Source organism: Carettochelys insculpta, chromosome 12 (genome assembly GCF_033958435.1).
Source record: "Carettochelys insculpta isolate YL-2023 chromosome 12, ASM3395843v1, whole genome shotgun sequence".
NCBI classification, from domain to species: Eukaryota; Metazoa; Chordata; order Testudines; family Carettochelyidae; genus Carettochelys; species Carettochelys insculpta.
Genome location: NC_134148.1, coordinates 22,322,087 through 22,344,307, shown reverse-complemented (window position 1 = coordinate 22,344,307; position 22,221 = coordinate 22,322,087). Strand labels below are relative to the sequence as shown.

Below are 22,221 nucleotides of genomic sequence, written 5' to 3'. Positions count from 1 at the left end.
CACAAGGACAATGAAAATGCAGTTGTACTGAGGAATGCTGCAGGAAGGTTATTCATTCCTCTGGAAAAATAAAGGTATTCATACTGTACGCATATAAACCTTAACCTCAGACCTTACAATTATTTTCAAACTGAAACTTATTTCAGTAATTAGCTACATTACAATCAGCTACATTTGCCACTACCAGCACTGTACCCCTGACCGCCTCTCAGCACTCAAATATTTACCTAGGGGATACCACCACATATAATGCCTGCCCAGTATTTTACTGATTTTGCAATTGTAAATGCTGTCACTGCTATAACTCTTTAAGAAAGCGACCTTAGACAACTGCTTCGGTATCCCTGCAGCAAGCCAAGTGTCATGTTCTCCTAACTGCGTCACTTCTCAGGTTTTTTTTTTTCGCAAGCGGAGAGTGCAAGCTTCATGTAGTTCAGAGTAATGTGGCAAATCAAAACATGCATTGGGGTAGGTTCACTGGAAGAGAATATATACAGTTTAGGTGAAGGAAAACCTAGGGAACCAAATGTCCCTACCTTAGCCTTTTCTTTATTTTCACTTATTCCTACCTTCCTGCTTTTTCATAGGACTCTTAACCCTTTCCTTTTCCAGAAGCAAATCCAGGAACAATTTTTCAGTGTAGATGCTTCCACTGGGGCAACGTAAAAGATCTGTTCCCCATCTCCACCTCCCCCAAAGGACGAAGCACTTACTTCCACTGTGAATGTCAAGTGAGTTTCAGAGGGAGCTGTACCATTTAGGGCACTCAGGTTGATAATTTTGACACTAGTCACCTTTTAAAACTCACTTACTTGCCTTCTGTGGTAAACTATTTTATATGTTTACTAGTGCCACAAGAAAAATCACACCCCAAGCTTTATAATTCAGATGACCTAATTTTCTAGTCTAGACCATGCCTTGGCATGTCTACAGAACATCTTCTGCAGCAGCACAGCTGCAGCCATGGCACTGTAGTGTAGACAAATGGTACCATGGTGGATGGGGCTTTTCCATCAGTCTAGTAAGTCCATCTTCCTGAGAAGTGGTGGATCCTTGTTTAAATCCCTTCTTCCCCTTCAGGAGGACTTGAACCAGGCTCTCCAATGTATTGGGTGAGTACTCTATCCATTAAAGCCCCTCAAGGAGGACCACCTCCTCCCTTTTTTGGGTGAACTAGCCTGAGGGGGCCAGTCACATAGGTGTGCTCAGAGGCTGCCTACAGGATCAATCCCCCCCTTGCCTGACTTGGGCACCCAGTGCCAGTACCCATCTTTCCCAGTCTGCAAATCACTCTGGGGCTTAGGTGGGAGAGAGGCATCTGGACATCTATCATGAGGCACTAATGTGCATGCTCAGGCAAGGGACTGAGGCCTGGTAGCCTAGAGGGAGGCGGCTGTGTAGAACTAGGCTTTGAGTGAATTTAAGCACCAGCGGTTAGGTGGCAGCCAACCAGCAGTGTTGTGGATCACAATGGTGTCTGAAAATGGGACATAGGTGTCTAAATACTTTGGGGATCCCACCCTAAGTAACTGGGCGTTAATACATACGAGAGTATTAAAGGGAAGTAAGTTCTTCTATGCATTTCCATCGTTACCACTCTTACTGGGGCTCTGCTTTAGCCAGCTGCTCTTCCTCACTTTGACCTGGCAATGAGAAAGCTGGGAGAGGGTGTCCCTTATTTTTGACATAAGGGAGATGTTGATCTGAAAGGGGTCTGCACCCAGGTAGTCATGCTGGCTGTCCAATAACTTCATGTAAAGGTTGAATACGATTGTGGGAGTGGAGTGAGCCATTGTGCTTTTGACATTGAATGGTAGAAACACAAACCCCTCACCTCTTGGGCCTCACAGAGAAGAGTGCATTCACGTCTAGAATTCATCTGTTCGTAACTTGAGGGCTAAACATTCTCTATTAATGCTTTTAGATATTGCACAGTTTCTTATGGTTTCACTTTCAGATTTACTTACAAATTACATTTCTTCTTTCTTTATTCATCACATTGCTAACACACTTTGATCTCTCCCTTTCTTACTGCTATTTTGTGCACGGATGATGGTTGTTTTCCTGGTCAGAATGCAGATGGATACCAAAGATGGAAGTGGTACTATCCTTCCTTATGCTTACTGCCATCAAAAGAGGAGATCAGGCACTGTTTCTTCATAACTGCTTTCTCAGCCATCTAGTTTTGCACTATCCCCGGTTGTTTCAGCAGCAGCCCAGGGCAGAGAAAACAGCCCTTGGACTACACAAAACTAGAAAGCTTTGTGCCTGAATCAGCATTTCAAGAATTGCCCTCAGGATATGATTGAAAGCTGAATAAAACCCACTGATAAATTGAGCTTTTCTGTCACTGCTAATAACACTTAAGTAAAATGTTTTTTTAAGACTGTCCAGGGAAAAGCTATTTAACCATGAAGAATCCAGAGAGCTGTCATTTAGGAAATGAACATTTGGGTTCAAAACCCTATTTATACACCCAATAAATGTGCCTTGACACATTCTACCAAAATGGTACCTTACAGTATGACACTGGGAAAGCTTTTATAATGGGGGTGCTGAAAGCCTCTACAGAAAACTGCTAACTCCTGTATTTGATGGAAACCTCTCCAAGCCAGAGGCTGCTGCCAGCCTCACGCCTAGAACCCTGCCTTGCAGGTGAGATCAGCCAAGCTGCAGGGTTCTCAGTCAGTATCCAGAGCAGGTAGAGTGGGGTTTGAGTATTGGCCCTGAGAAGCTGCAAACTGAAACAGCAATTGGCTTCTAATGGTGCCGTGTTAGGCATGTGCCGTGCATGTAACTGGGCCAAAGGTGGGGGCAGTAGTTAAATGATACCTGAGCAAACTTTCAGATAGCTCTGTGGAGCTGGGCCAGTAAACCTGATCCATACTGCAGGGGCTCAGATTGCCCATGCTCATGGGACAAATCATTGGGAGGGACAGGGACGGAGGGCAGAAAACTGTCCTTCGAGAGTTTCTCCTGACTAATTTCAGTGGATGGGAATTGCATCCCCAGTCCTTGTTCCCAGTGCAGAATGAGTCCCAGGGTCTGAAATCCTACCGATCCTTCAGACTGGATTTCAGTGGCTCATAGATGATCTACGGGAGGCCAAATCCATTGATGAGGAGGGCCTATGCCTCCCCAGCAACTCTATGCCTGCACAGTCACCCCCCTCCCTAAGCAAACGCATCCCTGGCTGCATGCTTGCAGACGTCCTGCCCCACCTTCCCAAAAGAGGTGCCCCTCACCCTTGTTGCAGATGGGGTTTTGTGGGATGGATTACTGGGACTGTCTTACTCCAGACTCTCTGGGGGGCTGGAGACTAGATGAAGTGTGCATCCATCCAGTCCCTGTCCCCTCCCACTGAGTACATCTTGTATGGCCTGAAGGACGCGCAAGGTGCCTGATATTTCAATATTGCAGCAGTGTTTTTGGTTTGATCTCGCTGCACTTTCACAAGCTACATGACTATATAATTGCTGTTTAAAGTAGTTTTTAATTGTTGTGTTTATTGGGCTTTTCAGACACTACTCTTTATTTCACATTTTTATTTGATGATATTTTCAGATGAATTAGCATGGGATGCCATACCGCAGCACATCAAATGTGAGCTACAAACCATGCACTTGGATAGACCACTATGGCACAAGTATCAGAGAGATAGCCAAGTTAGTCTGTATCTTCAAAAACAGCAACAAGTCCTGTGGCACCTTATAGACTCACAGATATTTTGGAACATAAGCTTTCATGGGCAAAGACCCGCTTCAATTTATAGCCATCTACGGGCACTGCAGAAATCTGGAAGCAGAAATACCTTAAAGTGGATCAGTGATTTGCTACATATGATGTTTATAAATCAGTGTCAAATTTATCATTAAGTTCTGAACATGTCCATCATATCAAGCTGTTGTGAATTGTTGAATTGAAAATATGGGGATGTGGAAAGAAGGTAGGTCCTCATGCCTTATTCTTTTCCATTTGCAACACCCCCCACTTCATCTTGTCCCACAGAGAACTCTGAAAGAGACGCTCCCGTATCACATACCTTGTGTGTTAAGAGGATGTGAGGAAGACCTGCTGCATTATGCTTTTAGAAGAGAAAGACAAATTGGCATTTGCACAGAAATATATAGCTGAGCACTGGTCCGTTTATGGATGCATTTATACCTACCTTGCTTATCCCTGGTGTCCAAGGATCCACAGTGAGTCGTTCCTGCAGCCATGTGGAGCTCATGCCTCTCTGACCTTCCCAAACCCACCTAAAAAACCATACATGTGTATTTGGCTCACATGCAATGCTGCCATTGGTCCTCTATGGATATGCACATGGTACATCCCCATCTGAGGTTAGTTAAAGGCACTTAGGAGAATTGATGGTGCACTAAACAGCACTACTTTTCACGGCAAGTTACCATGTGACTTGACGGGCAGCATGCTGTACAGGGTGAATAATCCCTTTCCCCATCCTTTCTGGACAGCCATATTCATCAAACTGTATTTTATTTATAACCTGGTCTGATACTGCCACAAACTAAGTCTCAGTCATTTGACCTTTCTGCCTGGCTCCAGATCTACATTTTCTATTCAAAGCAACCTACACACGGTGCAGTAGAAGGCTGTATGGAGACTGTCACAGGAGAGTAAGACCTTACAGCCTTTTGTGTTGTTATGGATGAGAAGCATTTTGCTCTTTCCTCAATTCTTTTCAGTCCACAGTCACAATAACATAGTGACTGTATAGGTGGGAGGATTCTTGTAAGGAAAGTCTTGCTGGTTTTAGAAATAATACGGCTGCTCCAAACTTTGGACCTCAAATTTCAGTCTAATGTGAATAAACCCCACTCCCACATCTGTATGTTTTGCTGTGTTGCTGTCTTTAAAAATTTCAGTGCTGCAGCTTTGGAGTTTTACTTAAACATGGGCCTCATTTCCTGCAGGATGGCGAGAGCCCTGATACCTGCACAGCCCTTCTGCTCAGTTAGATATAAGAGCTACATCTACACTAGCCAAAAACTTCGATGGCCATTTCGAAGTTTACTAATGAAGCACTGAAGTACATATCCAGCGCCTCATTAGCATGCGGGCAGCCGTGGCACTTCGAAATTGACGTGGCTCACTGCCACGCAGCTCATCCAGACGGGGCTCCTTTTCGAAAGGACCCCAGCTACTTCGAAGTCCCCTTATTCCCATCTGCTCATAGGAATAAGGGGACTTCGAAGTAGGCGGGGTCCTTTTGAAAAGGAGCCCCATCTGGATGAGCCGCACGGCGGCCAGCTGCATCAATTTCGAAGTGCCACAGCCACCCACATGCTAATGAGGCGCTGAATAGGTATTTCAGCGCTTCATTAGTAAACTTCAAAATGGCCATTTGCATGGCCTTTTCAAAGTTTTTGGCTAGTGTAGACACGGCCAAGGACTACAATTATTCTGTTCCTTATCTCTGCTGCCCTATGCAAGTACATGCACCTGTACTGGGGCTGGGAGGAGAGACAAGAATAATCTGTTTATGCATGTGAACGTGGACAGGGCTTTCCCCTTTCTCCTGCTAATAACTTGGGGCGCTCAGGGAGGGCACTAGTGATGGCTTATGCTAACAGTCCATTATTTAATCCATTGTTAGTGCTGCAGGATAATAGATTGGTTATAACTGTTGTGCTCATAAATACAATCCATTCTGCTCACTCCTGGAACATGCTCATGTAACCCTAAAGGCACTGAGATCACTGACAAGGGGGACCTCTCTGTAGCCTTACCTGAGAGCTAGCTGGCTTTTAGCTCGTGGGATAGAGCAGATGGCTTTAGCCCATAAGGTCACAAATTCATTCCCTCCTGCCTATGACCCAGGTCTGTTGGCCCTATGCTTACAATATCTATTTACATTTATGAATGAAACCTTTACTATAAAGTGTGGCTAGTTAACTGATGGATTCCACATACATTTTTGGTCACAGTGTCCATGGTATAGTAAAAAGGTCTAGGAATTTGTAAGATCACCTCTTCTTCCATCCTCCCCGGGGCCCACAGGAGAGTGTAGTGGGAGAAAAAGCATCCACAAAGGCCCCTTGGTGTTTTCTGTACAGTGTCCCCTGTGATGGGAAAGGTGTATGGGGCTGTAGAATAACGACCAAGACAGGCCCCTCCCCTAATACCAGGGATCATGACGATTCATAAGGAAGTTTACTCCAGCATTGTATGGGCAGGAGCCTTCTGTGGGGACAACATTTATACCTTGGTAGTGTGGTTCTGGCTGTAGTTGTTGGTTGGGTCACTGGGGATACTGAAGAACATGTTTGGGGCACTTGAGAAGAGTTAACAGAACATGGAGCATGACTCCCAGTTGGCTTTCTACACACGGTTTGTAGGCAGGGGTGTGTGTGTGCGCGCAGACAGAGCAGCAGTCCTCCAAAAATAATAAATCAGCAGAGCCCCTTTTTGCACTGAGCACTCATGGGCGGCCATTGTAGGGGCACAAGGGCAAGAAAGGTCCAGAGCTCTGGAAGAGGAAAGTGGCACTGCCAAGGCTCCCTTCTGCGCACATGCAGAGAAGATCCACTGGGCTATCCTCAAAAGCAACAAGAAGTTCTTTGGCGCCGTATAGACTAATAGACATTTTGGAGCATAGGCTTTCGTGGGCAAAGACCCACTTCATCTTCTGACTAGATGGCAGGACACACACATCTGACAAAGCAGGTCTTTGCCCACAAAAGCTTTTGCTCCAAAATGTCTGTTAGTCTATAAGTTGCCACAGGACTTCTTGTTCTTTTTGAAGATACAGACTAACACTGCTAACCCTCTGATACTAGGCTATCCTGACACTTCCCACCAAACTGATCTGTGTGTGTCCTACTATCTTTTCAGGAGTGGGTGGCAGGAGAAAAGTTTTCAGCAACTGATGGAGGGCATGGCGCACTAAAGAGTTGATGATGTGACTGTAGCAATGCGGGTTGCATTTTTTAAAAACCCTATAATAGTGCACCACAATGATACATGCAGCAAATTTCCAAGCCTCTGGCAGTCTGATATACAAAGTCTACAGTCCCTCTCTGCATACTGAAGGTGCTTTTAGAAACAGAAACATTTATAATTTCTAGTGCTGAGGAATGTATTTTTCCCCTTCTTCTCTGCCACAACTTACTTATGAGAGTTCATGGTAAAACTCTGGTTACTACTACACCTCCTCTAGTCCCTACCTGCCTAGTCCTTTGCTTTCCCCTTTGCAGGGAACCATTTCTGAGCCACAGCAGGTCAGCTGTGAAGTCGTACCAAATAGCAGGTTTTAGCTTGTGCACAGAATTTGAAAGCAGGCTTAGTAGTAAATTGATCCACCATTGGGCACGTAAGCCATGGGAGCATATGGCCATTGTTCTATGCATGTGAAATGCTGGCATGAGTAGCAGATTAACATGAGTAAAAATGACATATAAGATACTGCTTTGTATTCTGTAGAAAAGTTACTAACACATCTGGCTAAATTCATAGAACCATAGGGTTGGAAGAAATCTCAGGAGCTCATCACATCCAATCCACGGCCAAAAGCTGGACCAGTCCCAACTAAATCATCCCAGCCAGGGCTTTGTCAAGCCAGGAATTAAAGACCTCTAGGGAAAGATATTCTACCACTTCCCTATTTAACCCATTCTAGAGGTTCACCATGCTCCTAGTGAAACAGTTCGTCTTAATATCCAGCCTAGACCCTTGCTCCTCGTTCTATCCTCTTTAACCACTGAGAACAGCCTCTCTTCATCCTCTTTGGAATAGGCTGCTATCAAATCTTCTGTAAACTAAACAAGCCCAAATACCTCAGCGGCTCCTCATACATCATGTGCTCCAGCCCCCTAATCATTTTTGTTGCCCTCCACTGGACTCTCTCCAGTGCATCCACACCTTTTCTCTAATGAGAGACCCAGAATTGGACACAATACTCCAGATGTGGCTTCACCAGTGCCAGATAATGGGAATAGTCACTTACCTAAATCTGCTAGCAATGCTCCAACTTATGCACCCTAGTATGCCCTTAGCCTTCTTGGCTACAAGAGTACACTGTTGGCTCATACCCAGCTTCTCATACTGTAATCCTTTGGTCCTTTTCTGCAGAACTGCTGCTTAGCCAATCAGTTTCCAGCCTACAGCAGTGCTTGGGATTCCTTTGTCTTAAGTGCAGGACTCTGAACTTGTCTTTGATGAACCTCCTTAGATTTCTTTTGGCCCAATCCTACAATTTGTCCAGGTCTCCCTGGACCCTTTCCCTCCCTTCCAGCATGTCAACCTCTCCTGCTAGTTTAGTGTCATCCACAAATTTGCTAAATATGCAGCCCATACCCTCATCCAGGCCATTAATAAAGATGTTGAACAAAACTGGCTCAAGAATGAATCCTTGAGGTACGTTGCTTGATACCAGCTATCAGCCAGACATAGAGTCATTGATCACTACCCATAGAGCCCAATGATCTAATCAGCTTTCTATCCACCTTACAGCTCATTTATCCAATCCATACTACTTTAACTTGCTGGCAAGGGTACCATGGGAGACCATATCAAAAGCTTTGCTAAAGTCAAGGTATATTACATCCACCGCCATCCTGATATCCCCACATGTGGTTACCTCATCATAGAAGGCAATCGGGTTGTTCAGGCATGACTTTCCCTTGGTGTATCCATGGTGACTATTCCAGATCACTTTTCTCTCTTCCAAGTGCTTCGCAATGGATTCCTTGAGAATTCCCTCCATGGAGTGAGGTAAGGCTGTGACTGGTCAATATTTCCCCAGATTCTCCTCCTTCCTTTTTTGATGGGAAGTGCGCATCATTGTGACAAGATGGGCACTATATTTGCCTTTTTTCAATTGTCTGGAACCTCCTCCAATTGTCACGAATTTTCAAAGATAATGGCCAATGGTTATGCAATCATATGAACCAACTCCCTCAGCACCCTCAGATGAATTTGATCTGGCCCCGTGGATTTGTCTATGTCCAGCTTTTCTAAATAGTTTCTTGCACCACTGAGGGCTGCCCACCTCTTTCCCATTCTGTGCTGCCCAGTGCAGCACTCTGGGAGCTGACCTTGTCTGTGAAGACAGAGGCAAAAAACTCATGGAGTACGTCAGCATTTTTCACATCCTCTATCACTAGGTTACCTCCCTCATTCAGTAAGGGTCCCACAACTTCCCTGACCAGCTTTTTATTACTAACATGCTTGTAGAAACCTTTCTTGTTCCCTTTCACACCCCTTGCTAGGTACAACTCCAGTTATACTTTGGCCTTGCTGGTTACACCCCTGCATGTTAGAGCAACATATTTATACTCTTGCCTAGTCATCTCTCCAAGTTTCCACTTCTTGTAAGGTTCCTTTTTGCATTTAAGCTCACCAAAGATTTCTCTATTAAGCCAGGCTGGTCCCGTACCATATTTGCTTTTTTACTGCACTTAGGAAGGAGGCGTTCCTGAGCCTTTAGTAACATTTCTTTAAAATACTCCTTTGGACTCTTTTCCCCCTCACATTAGCATCCCAGGGGATCCTGCCCATCAGTTCCCTGAGTGAGTTAAATTCTGCTTTTCTGAAGTCTAGGATCTGTATTTTGCTGCTCTCCTTTCTTCCTTTTGTCAGGATCCTGAACTCAATCATCTCATAATCATTGCTGTCCATGTTGCCACCTACATCTAGTTCTCTTACCAATTCCTCCCTGTTTGTGAGCAGCAGGTTGAGCTGAGCATGGCCCCTGCCTAGTTCCTACAGCACTTGCTCCAGGAAGTTACCCCCAACATTCTCCAAAAACTTCCTGGATTGCCTGTGTGCTACTGGATTGCTCCCCTAGCAGATGTCAGGGTGATTGAAATCACACATGAGAACCAGGGCCTGTAGTCTGGAAGCTCCTGTTAGTTGTTTGAAGAAAGCCTCATCTACCTCATCCTTTTGATCTGGTGCTCTGTGGAAGACCCCCCCACCACAACATCATCCTTGTTGCTCTCACCTCTAAACTTAACCCAGAGACTGTCAAGGTGCTTTTCTCACGTTTCGTACTGGAGCTCTGAGCACTCATACTGCTTTCTTTCATACTTCCCCCTTCACCACCTTTTCTCCTCTGCCTGTCCTTCCTGAACAGTTTATACCCTTCCATCACAGTGCTCCAGTCATGGGAGACATCCCACCAAGTCTCTGTTATTCCGATCACATTATAGTTCCTTGACTGTGCCAGGACTTCCAATTCTTCCTGCTTGTTCCCCAGGCTTCTTGAATTTGTATATGTATACCTAAGATAACTAGCAAATTGCCCTAGATTCACAGTGTGGAGCAGGGGCCCTCCTCTGTTGCACCTTTCTCCTTGTGTTTCTTTCTGGTACCCCACTTCCCCACTTACCTCAGGACTTAGGTCACTATCTCCTGAGGAACCTAGTTTACAGTCCTCCTTACTAAGCTAGAGAACTAACACTTGGCTTTATAAATGGAGATATTGACTCTACTCAAATGAGTTTTGAGAAGTTGGTAGGAAAGAAATAATCCTTCACTAGAGGCTAGGATATAACAAACAGTTTTGAGTTTTCAAAGTTTTAATGCTCTTTCCAAATCACTTTGCCATATGGCACTGTCGTGACCCAGTTCAAGTAAATTTGACTCCACTCTGTAAACGCATGTAAGCACAATGCCCTTAGCTAGTATTAGTGTGAACTTTGCTTTTATTGGTTTCTAGTCCAGCAGCTAATTTGTTAACTGTTGGAAGGTGGGTTTTTTTGTTGTTTTTACATGAGGTGGGAAAATCCCACAGCCTCCACATTGTCAGTCATGTTATGCTAGAAAGGTAATGCAAGAAAGGAACAATAGGGGGGAACTCCACACTGCCCTGAAGAGTTATAGTGAAACAGGAATTGGGTCAGCAAACAGATTCCTTCTTACTCCAGGTAAAACGGGTACTTATAGATGCTTCTGACTATCAGGAACAAATTAAAATCAGAATCTTCTTTCTCTCTCTCTCTCCCAGGTAAGGTTACCGTATAAAAAAGAAGACACCCTTGAGAGGGAGTGTATCAGTGTCTACCAACTCACATTGTATTAATAATGTGTTATAGTATATATAGTACATTAATACAGCATGAGTTGGTAGATACTCATACACCCCCTCTTAAGGGTATCTTCTTTTTTGAAAGGTCAGATATGCTAACCCTACTCCCATGGTTCATTATGTATAAACTGTTCTGAGCCACTAAAGCCTCATGACGAAGTCTTTGAAAAACATTAGTTGTTGTTCTCTTTTTTGGAGGAATTGTTCTTTCTGTGTAAGGTGGGAGCATGAAACAATGTCATGGTTAGATAAATGAAAATTGATTTCTGCAAGGGAGGATGGTGATAGATGGACTCAGGACCAATAGTTATATCACCACTGCAGAACGAAATGCAAGGTTAAATCTGAGTCAATGGAGCTATGTTTGAAGATGGGATTTTGGGTTTTTTTCTCTTTTTCTCCAAACAAGAAAGGCCTGTCTCTAGGCCTGTCCACACTAGTTTCCAACCATGACTTTAAAAAAATAAAACCAAAAACACACATAGTGAAACAGTGCTGAACTAGTTAAGTCAAGCTTTATTGAACTTGATCCGCGTAGTTTTGGCAGACGGAGCAACTGCTATGTGTTAAGGATGCACTCACATCCAAATGGATGCTGCTGCCTAATGTCTATGCATTACTACATAGTGGAAAATCTGAGCAGCTATTGCTTCCACTGGTGTAGAAGATTTGGGGTGGGGGGTTTCCAAGATGTCCCCATACTGTTATCCAACATGTCTGGGATTCTTAGGCAAATCCCACACTCTTTGGTCACTTTCCATTATGGATCCTTCCTGAGCAAGTCAGGTGTCTTTGTTCTCCAGGTTTGGAAGTTTGCTGCTGGACTGCATTTAAAGCAAAGAGAACAGAAACGATGGCAGAAGACTGACCAGTGCTGTCCCTACATGTTGCTGAGCTGAGCTACAGGGAAGCTCTGCTCAGTGGGGCCGACAGCTGCTGTGGGCCCCAGGGCGAGGTGGGAGAGGGGCTTGGCTCTGTGCCCCCCGGAGGGGGAGGCACCAAAACGGGGTAGTGGGAGAGCGAAGCCGAGGTGTTAGCATCACTCGCTGTGGTCCCCCCACTTCCTCAGGGCCGCGTGGAGCCGGGCACTGGTGCTGCAGCTGCATTTCAAAGGGGCCCGGAGCTCCAGCCGCCGCCACTGAGGTAGCAGCAGCCAGAGCGCCAGGCCCCTTTGCAATGCTGGGTCCCAGGGCAACTGCCTCCCCGCCGTCAGCAGGCCTGGCTCTGCGCTCCGGGCAGCGCTCCCCACGGGTGACCTACGACAGCGCCTGGTTGGGGGGAACATCTGGCTGGAGACTTGCCGGCTGCGCCCTCACCCATCGGCACCCATCCCCGCCCGCTGCCCTCGGGCTGCTCCCATAGGGCGGGCCCAGCGCACTCGATGGGTGCCCAGCCACAGGCCCCTCACACACACACACATCACTCCCCCCACCCCCCGCCCAGCCCCGTGGCCCCTTTGCTCCTCCCCCTCTCGCAGCCCCTCACTAAGCCCGCCACGCGCACGTCACCGCCCCCTCCCGCCCCCGCTAGGCGGAGTGAGCGCTTCGGCCCCGCCCTTCGGCCCACGGAGGCGGAGCCCGCCCCTCTCTGCCCCGGGAGCCGGGTTACATGGCGGCTGGAGCGGCGGTGAGGCAGCGGGGAGCCGGATCGGAGGCCGCCGTCAGGGCCGGGCGGTGCAGGAGCCTGTGCAGCGCAGCCCCCCAATGAGCCCGGGAAGCCCCGTGAGTGCGGCCGGCCCGCCGGCCGGCGAGCGGGCGGGCGGGGGCCAGGCCGCAGTGCGCGCCGCGCCGGGCCCGGCCGCACAAAGGCGCTTTGTTCCCTCCCTGCTGCCCGGCGTCCTCCCACCTCAAGCTGCGGGCAGCGGTACCGGGCCGGGCGCCTCCGCAGTGCGGCGGGCACGTGCCCCTCGCCGGCCCCGGGGCAGGAGGCGCCGCAGCCGCCCGGGGACTCCCGCTCCGGGTCGGCGGGTTCCGCGGGCAGGGGGCCGGGCTCCCCGCCGGGCTGAGGCGGCCGGGCTGCTCCCCTGCGGCTGAGCGCTGGGAAGGGCCTGGGGCCGCCTCGTTCTTTCGCGCCGCGTGGGCAGCGAGGACCCAGCAGCTCCCTTACGGGAAGCGTTGACGAGCGATCTCTGGGGCGGTCCCCGCAGAGTTCCCCGGGGCGTTCCGCACCTGCCTTCTGGCCTGAGCCCTCTCCGAGCGCCCGGGTTGCGGCCCAGAGGAGGCTGCCCGAGAGAGCGAGCCCTGTGCCGCCCGCGGCGGGGTGCGGCGTGCCCCTCGCGTGCCCTGGAGGTGGAGGCGGCGGTGTAATTGTCAGGCTCTGTCTCTGCCTGCCGAGGAGTCGAAGGGCATTTGAAGGTAGATCCCCCTCTGTGCTGGGCCGGCTGGCTGGCAGGAGACGTTGTGCAGTACCAAGTCAGGTGCAATAGGCAGCAGGGACAAGGTCAGTGCTGAATTATTTTTGAGCACTGCTCTTGTTGCCTGCCTTAACCTTGTCCACTGGTGCATCATATCAGCAGTCCTGTAGCAATGTGAAGACTAACCGAATAATTTATTAGGTGATGAGTTTTCCTGGAGGAGACCCACTGAAGAAATGGGTCTGTCCCAGGAAAGCTCATCGCCTAATACATCATTTGGTTAGTCTTTAACTTGTGACAGGACTGCTGGTTTGTTTTGTTAGAATACAGGCTAACACAGCTACCTCCCTTTTCCATTGGTGACAGGGAGTCAGTTGAATGAGGGGCAGAAGTAATGGTACTGGTCACTGGCATTGTCCCCCTTTCAGGACCCACCAAGTTGGAATGCTGTGTGTCTGCCTATAGTGTCTTGTTTTTCACAGATCTTGTCTTTCGCTCATGAGCACAGGGTGGCTGGGTTGTTCAACAGGTACAAAAATGCAGCCTGTTAGGTAAAGATAGTTTTACTTGTTAATGTTCTTTGAAAGGATCAGTTGAGTAAATAAAAGTCAATTGAAATTTATAGGTTCTTGGTGGCTTTTCTCTAAGAATTAAAATACACTATAATGGCTTATAGTGGCCTGCATTTGGTGACAATGAGGGCCCAAACTTGTATTTATAGTGCTTTGTACTACCTTTAGGAACATTAGATTCTAGGGCTGAAATCCAGGTTCCACTGAAGTCAGTGCAAGTCACTTGGCTTCAGCAATGGGAGATGATTTTCTTTCAAAGCTAGTGCTCTTGAGCACTGCTGAGGAAATCCTCCTGGCACTGCTGATTGCTCTTTTAAAAGGAGTCTTCTCTGGTTGACAGTCAGTGTTCAGAAGGATGATGGCAGGTACATTGTTGAGGTGAGAAGTATTCATGGATCTTCCCTGTGGAGCTTAGAGGAAGATCCTGTGAGGGAGCAGAAATGATTTGGTTTGTTTCTAAATAGCTAAATTACAGAACAAAATTTAGTATGAATGCAATCCATTTATGTGATATTTTTTTTTGATTAAGAGACTAATGATTAACAGGAATGGGCACATTTGATCAAAGTGGCAAAAATGAACTAATGTTTAAAGCAACTGTCAATGTTGAAAATACTTTTATATTTATTAAGACAACATTATTTTTGATCAACTTTATATTGGTTAAATTAACTGTGAAAAAATTGCCATTGCACGGATGCAAACATGGTAGGTGCTACCACCTGCAAATAATGTACTGAATTTTTTACCTGAAACTCATGTTTTAGTGTAGTTATAAATATCAGAAAGTGGTGGTTGATAATGGAAATATAAATAGACTTTAGATAGGAGCAGTAATATAATCTGATGCATTTTGAAAAAGGATAGTGGCAACTACTGTTGGAATTTAGATTAGCAGACAAAAGCCTGATTTAAAATATGCTCTTGTGATCAGTCTTTTTAGATTTATTCTTGACACTGGTTGAAAATCATATCCTGGTGAAACAACAGTTTTACTGCTAGCTTGCAAAGTTGATATTATTAGAGTTTACCAAATAATGGCTTCTGTGTGTAAAATGTTGACTATTTGATGAAATTACAATAATGAAGCCTCTAAATATTGGTATTCATGTGAGAAAGAAAAATGCATTTTTTACATCTGTCCATTAGTTTTGAAAGTAAGCTAATAGTAACATCTGCTGGCTCTCAGCAGACAGTTCCCTAAACTGTGTAGGGAGTAAGTAGGAGGGTTTAGAAAAGCAGCAATTTCATGAGTTCTGTGATGACTCACTCTGCCTACTGATTGCAACGTGGCTGATCTAAAAAAATAGATATGTGCACTGAATATTTTGTAGTTTAAGGGACAGAGTACATCAGGTTGTGTAATAGCTTTCTTTTGTGACTCTTTCTTAGTCTTGTATTGTTCTTATGAGTAACTATTCCAGCTCTAACCGATTACATAATTATAAAATTAACTCTTTTCAGTAACCAGGAGCTCTGGAAAAAATAAATCTCATGTAGTAGTTCACACTAGTGTCTTACTGTCCTCAGCATTTACTATATTTTAAATGTAAAGATTTATGTAGTATACAGTTTGGGAGAAATTAAGGAAATATTTAAAATACCTTTCTTTCAAACTGCATTAGGCTTAATGATGTTGCTTTTATTAATGTAAGTTCTGCTGGGCTGACAGTTACGAAGAAGAGAGGCTGGCAGGTGACTTCTTAAAAAGGAATTCCATTTGGTCAAAACTGATCTTCCTGTAAAAGATGGTTGGTTGTACAAAGATAGCAATCCCCTCATTCATTTATTTGAAACATATTTGAGGAGGGGATGGCCTGGAGTTCTAAGAGTCTAACTTAGAGCGATCACCTAGACTAGTAACTGGTATCTGAAATAGTCTTAACTGAAAACTACTGGATTATATTTAATAAGTAGTTGTGTTCGGTATGTGCCAGGGGGCAGAGTGGCCCTTAGTCTCTCATACAGTGCACTCCTTTTATAAGTATCAAATCTGTCCTGGATGATTTGATTATTACAAGTGACTGTTTCTCACAAGCAGCATATAGGTTAGTATAGGAGTGATTTTTGTGTCTATGGTTTTGATCGCTGCGTGTGTTTGATTCTTATATCGGTCATACTTACAAATGCAGGGCACTGTACTATGTCCCATACTACACTATATTTAGCACAAACTTTTCTGTTATACGTGCTGCATTGTCAGATATTTATAGATGTTCAGTGTATTTGGTGTGTCACAACTTGTAAAAGAATTAGTAGCTACAGATAGCCACATGAAACTCAATTTTTTTTATGTTTACTCCTGTGCGGTCCCAGGACAGGAAATTGGACTGATTGTTCAAAATTTAGGCATCGGATTTTATTGTATGAGATCCAGATTTGACTGACTTGTGTTTAATAAATGTCATTCTTGGCAAGTTGAGCTCTTATGAAACCTTAATTGTATGTGTAAAAACATAAAATACTAGACTTGTTACAGTTCAGAGAAAAATAAACTTGTGTTATCCGTTGAGGTGACTTTGAGTTTGGAATGGAAAGGGCTTAAGAAGTTCCAAATAACTTACAGGCCCTTTACTCTGACAGGAGCGTACAATCATGATTTTAAGGAAAGTTGTGTTTAATCTTTATTTCTCCCCTTTGATTCTTATGGTCCATAGAACTACTGTGGTTAGTAGCAATCATAAACACGGTATTTAAGTGGTCTGGGAAAACGGTTATAATTGAGACTGCAGTATTGCTGCTTAACCAGCCACTAGAGGAGGCAAAAATATGATGAAAGCTGGATTCCTGGAAGAGAATAGTTTGCAACTGGCAGTTTTTATCCAGAACCCACGCAGAGGGTCATGATAGTGAGGCCATTGCAAATTTTGAGTATGGTATTGCACTACTCAAAAAGCCAACAGACTAGCCCTTAATGTATTTGCCTTCCATGTGGAAGAGATGTGTAGCTATAGAGAAGAGATAATGGTGAATTAATGATTAAAAGCAATATTTTTGGATTTGTTTTCTGAGAACTTTTATAGTCAAGAATTGTGGCTCATCCTCCTGCTCCAATGTGAAATATGCGTAGGTTGCGATAGAGATCTCCACTACATTCTAGAAGCCAGTTTATATTTTACATTGTGGACAGGGGTGGAGAAATAGACTCATAGCATGGATATTTTAACCAAGGTTCTATGGTATTAGAGAGGCAAAGTAGGTGAGGTAATATCTTTTATTGGACCAGCTGCTTTTCATGAAACAGACAAGCTTTTGAGCTTATGCAGATCTCTTCTTTATGGGAAAAGGTAACTAGGATGTCACAGATAAATACAAGGTTAAATAGATTTTTTAGGATAAGAAGCTAATGTGTTGCAAGAGACCATTCAAGGTGACACGGACAGTTAACACCACTGAAGTCTTAGGACAAAGAGTATAGCATGGTAGTCCCATTTCCTACAAAGGAGTCATACTAAGGCATGCGAGGTGTACGGCCCCTTTCAAGTGGTTGAATGCTTGTATGTTTACTTACCTTAAGTACGTCCGTGCCTCCTGAATACTGTTGTATGAGTGCCTCACAATCTTCAGTATAGTTACCCTGACAACACTCATGATGGGGAATGGAGTCATAGAAAGTATAGTGAGTTGCCTATGGTCACAGAAGTCCATGCATTAGTGTTAATTCTCCATTTTTCTCCATATTTCCTTTCCAGCTAGCCCATCTTACTTTTCCTTTGTTTTCTATCCCCAAGTCTCATTCCTAATTCCATTAAAACTTGCTATTTTATTCATTCATTCATTCAGTAAATACTAGGTCATGCAGTATCTTTCCTCTGGATGACATATTAAGACATTTCTGCACCCCCCCCCCCAAAAAAAAAAGTTGTGTGTAATATTTTAAAATTCTGAATATCTTATATGTCAATACATGCGGATGCTCCTCATGGCAGTGGGGAGCACAGGCCAGTGGCGGCAGGTAAGTGAGAAATCAGCCTGCAGCCCTCTCAACACCAAGACATTGATTCAGCAGTGAGGTTGCACCCAACCTGACACAGCACAAAGGCTGGACATGCGTCATAAACACCCCAGGATCCACCTCATACTAGGTGCACCAGGATAGTAAGCAAGAGGAACAGTCTCACATGCACACCAGATCCAGGTGTGGGGCAATGTTGCCTCTAATTTTTAGCATCAGTGTGCAAAATAAACTTTATGTGCACCGAGGCATGTGTAGATGTGCACCATGGCTAGAAACACATGCTGCCAGCTGTGGGCGCTCTGCTGATCAGCTGGATGGCATTTGAATTTCTCCTGGTGGCTGCCCAAGCACTCATCTTACAGGGAACGCTGGTCTGTCCATGTGTGTCGGTTCTGTGCGTCGTGCTCATTGAAGGGTGCTGAGTGAAGGCGGCTGGAGCTCAGCAGAAGGCGTGTGGGTGTGGAGGGATAGGGCTCGACAGGGAGGGTCTAGGCTAAGTTCCTTCCAAGGTGCATGGCTGTGCAACTTGCCTAACAAGCCCAATGCAGGGGCTTGGGGGCTGCACAGAGTGCTGCCTCTGCCCGCCAATCCCAGTACATGTCTACCCATTGGTTGCATCTGTTCCATGCTGGGGCTGGGTGCCCCTCGCCCTATCCCTGTCCACAGCTGCTCCATGCTAGGTCCAGAGGAGCTGCCCAACCTGGAGCTGCCTGAGAGCTGACATTGCTGGGGGACAAGCACTTGTTCTTTGGCCACCATTTAGCCTAGCCTCAACCTGCTCTGGTTAGGGGACGTGCTTCTCCCTGGCTGTACCTGCTGGAGTTGCGGAAGAGGCTCCCGTCACCTGGCTCCAAGCTGCTTTGGTGAGAGAGGGCTGGAGGGAGGTAGTCCTGTCTCCCTGTGAAAGCCTGCACCCCAGCTCACACCCCAGGCAGAGCTCTTGCCCTACACCCCTACCCTCTGCCCCAGCCTTGCCACATGCTGTCAAGTGGAGTGACTTTTATGTGATAAATCACTTCCATATTGGTACATGTAATGAAAGTCATTGTGCACATGGACATAAAATATCTAAAGGAACACTGGGTAGGTATGGGGGACTCAGTGACAGGGTTCGAGTGCAGGGGAAGTGGGGCTTGGCGAAGTGGAGGATTTGAATGTAGCTGGTCAGGGCTCATTGGAGAGTGGTCTCAATGCAACGATGAGGTCTGGACACAAGATGCAGTGTGGGGGTGGGCAACCTGTGATCCATGGGGCACATTCGTCCCACCAGGGTTCTGTGTGTGGCCTGTGAGATGTTTCCTTTACCTTTACCCACACACAGGGTTGCTAAATTCTGCTGGTTTCCATGTGCCTAGTTTATTTCCTACAATATTTCGGAAGTGACCCATCCGTAAAGCAAGGATACATGAGGTGAGATGCTTACAAACATTGACTGTGAGAGCCATGTGCTCCCTCTGCATCTAATCGGAGCACTGTTACAGTTCAGTTGACACACCCTACAAATTCTAGGTGCGGATGTGCAGGTAGCAAAACTACTTTATTCTAGGAGACTGTCTTGGTTGTGATAATCTTGTCCACCCATGCAGCCTATTCACTAGCCTACATTGCCCATCGCTGGTGTAGGGACTTGGCAGAGAGTCTGGAATGCTGAATGGGTGAGGCTTGGCAGGATGAGGGTTTTGGGGCTCAGTGGAGACCAGGGGTGTGAGGTGTGGAAGTGTCTGGAAGCTTGGGAGCCTCAGTCTGAGTATCCCTGTAGAGCTGGCTGGTACATCTGGTTACAAAATGAACTATTCCTCATTGAGAACTACTTAGGTGCCAAGTTTGAAGATTCAAGTCAAATAAGTTATAAAAAGCCAAAAGGGCTCAAGAATAGTGATTTTCGTTACCCTTTTCTATAAAACTCACGTTAGGTTAGACCATATATAATGTATACATGTATTCAGAGGTGACCTTTTTGACTATTTTGAAAGAGCAACAGCAAAATGTTGTAATGAAACTTCTTGCTCTCTACAACAGAAAGAAATCTTGGAGAATTGTCAAGATTTATACCACACTTCCTTCTTATTCAAATCCAAAAGCTCTCTCTGAGTGCATATCTAAGGCTCTGTCTAGATTGAAGAGCTCTGTCTGCAAAAGATATGCAAATTGTGCAATGCATTTGCATATCTCCTGCCAACAGTTCAGTTGGGAGAGGCTTTTCTGACATCTGTCCCATCCACGTGGGGCCAAATGTGAGGAAAATCCCCTCTGCCAACACAACCCTTCTCTTGGAATGAGAATGACCAGGATGTCTGCAGAAGGCTCCTGGAGTGGCAGACTTCTATCAGGAGACCTCAGCGAGCATAAAAAGGATGCATTATTTCTAATTCTACAATTTTTATAACTTGGTTTTCTATTTGAGGTTACAGGTGATGTGCTCTAATAATGTTCTAAACCTTGTCTGAAGCCGTCTAAACTTTTTTAACAGAAACACTGATCTATGTTTTTCTCTCTCTTTGCTCCCCCCTCCCAGGTGGTCAAGGAATAAAATGGATGGTAGCTTTGATTGTGATTGTGGTGAGCTGGAGCCACCTGATCATTAACAGAAGGCATCTTTTGTAAATCAAGAGCTGCCAGTTTCCTGTTGAACTAGACTGTAAACAAAAGAGGAAGGAAAAACATAGTGCTTACCAGCACCATAGAATGACGCTGCTCAGGACCAGTCCAACACTGAATGTATCTGCACTGTGAGGAGGAAGATGTTCATAGAAGCCTATTATGTGCATATTTATTCACATTTTTGTTAAATGTTACCCAGTTGCATGGTAGAGCTGAGTGCATAGTATGTCATTTCATTTTGTTCGAGTTTCTTGTGAGTATTTTCTTCAATGTCTGCAGAGATTCTGCACCTTTCTTGAACTATGAATGCTGCAATCTTTCTATCTTATGCTCAGTTTGAGTTATAGCATTTGTCAGCTCTAAATTTAAGGGGACACACCAGGCCTGGTTGGCTAATAATGCAATGAGAGTGTCAAAAAAACATCTTGCAGTCAAAGCCGAGTTTTTCTTCTCCCTTTCTGTAAGATCTTTCCTTCAGATACCAGTGGAAGAGTGTCTCTGTATTTATAGAAGCTTGGTAGCTTAAGAGGAAAAAGAAACGTGAAGAATTTCAAAATGGCAGAAAAGTTTGAAAGTCTCATGAACATTCATGGTTTTGATCTGGGCTCTCGGTATATGGACTTGAAACCACTGGGCTGTGGTGGAAATGGCTTAGTTTTTTCTGCTGTCGATAATGACTGTGATAAAAGAGTGGCCGTCAAGAAAATTGTCCTCACAGATCCTCAGAGTGTTAAACATGCTCTACGTGAGATTAAAATTATTAGAAGACTCGACCATGACAACATTGTGAAAGTATTTGAAATTCTTGGTCCCAATGGAAGCCAGTTAATGGATGATGTGGGCTCCCTTACGGAACTGAACTGTGTTTACATTGTTCAAGAGTACATGGAGACAGATCTGGCTAACCTGTTAGAACAGGGCCCTTTACTGGAAGAACATGCCAGGCTTTTCATGTACCAGCTGCTACGTGGGCTCAAGTATATTCATTCTGCAAACGTTCTGCACAGAGATCTCAAACCAGCTAATCTTTTCATTAATACCGAAGACTTGGTGCTGAAGATTGGTGACTTTGGTCTTGCACGGATCATGGATCCTCATTATTCCCATAAGGTATGTCGAGAGATGGATTCCCTTTTTTTAAAGTGACTTCTTGGTAGCCTATCCAGTTTAGTCCGTGTGGGTGCCTGTGGGTCTTTTTTTTTTTCCTAGAAACTTGAATAGTATTCATCATTATAATATGAATGCTTGATGGCAGAGTAGGTATAAGTGAGAAGTTTCTTAACCCTATTGTGGATTATGAAATACTGTGAGGGAAAGTTAGTTACCAAAGTGGCAGCATTTGTCCTGTAGCTAAGAACGCTGCCAGAGAAAGGCTATGTCTACATTACGTACCATTCAGGAGAGGGCTGTAGCTTTGTCACTGGGAGCATGGCTATCGCCCATGAAGCGTTGTCCAAACTGGCACTTTTTATTGTTAAAACTTTTGTCATCCAGGGCGTGGGTTTTTTTTTTTTTTTTTTTCCATATTTAATGACAAACATGCCAGTGTAGACATAGCTTAAGTTAAAATATCTCCATAGCTAGGCATTAATGGCTGGCTGCTAGTGTACCATGAATCTCTTGTATTTAATGATGAAAGTGCCAGTGTAGACATAGCTTTGAAAGTTTTAAACACACCTATGCTAGT

General features: G+C 45.2%; 1 protein-coding gene across 4 annotated transcripts in view; it reads left to right on the top strand.

The window, feature by feature from the left end:
* MAPK6 (mitogen-activated protein kinase 6) overlaps positions 1-22,221 on the top strand; it is a 49,286-nt gene that overhangs the window by 12,656 nt on the left and 14,409 nt on the right. For 2 of the 4 annotated variants that reach the window (XM_075006286.1, XM_075006285.1), the window contains one exon: positions 20,449-21,644. In XM_075006286.1, the coding sequence (XP_074862387.1) occupies positions 21,090-21,644 (555 nt within the window). In that variant the 5' untranslated portion in view covers positions 20,449-21,089. Of the gene's footprint in view, positions 1-12,638; positions 12,772-20,448; positions 21,645-22,221 lie in introns of those variants that run through there. The other 2 variants (XM_075006287.1, XM_075006284.1) reach the window with 2 other exon arrangements.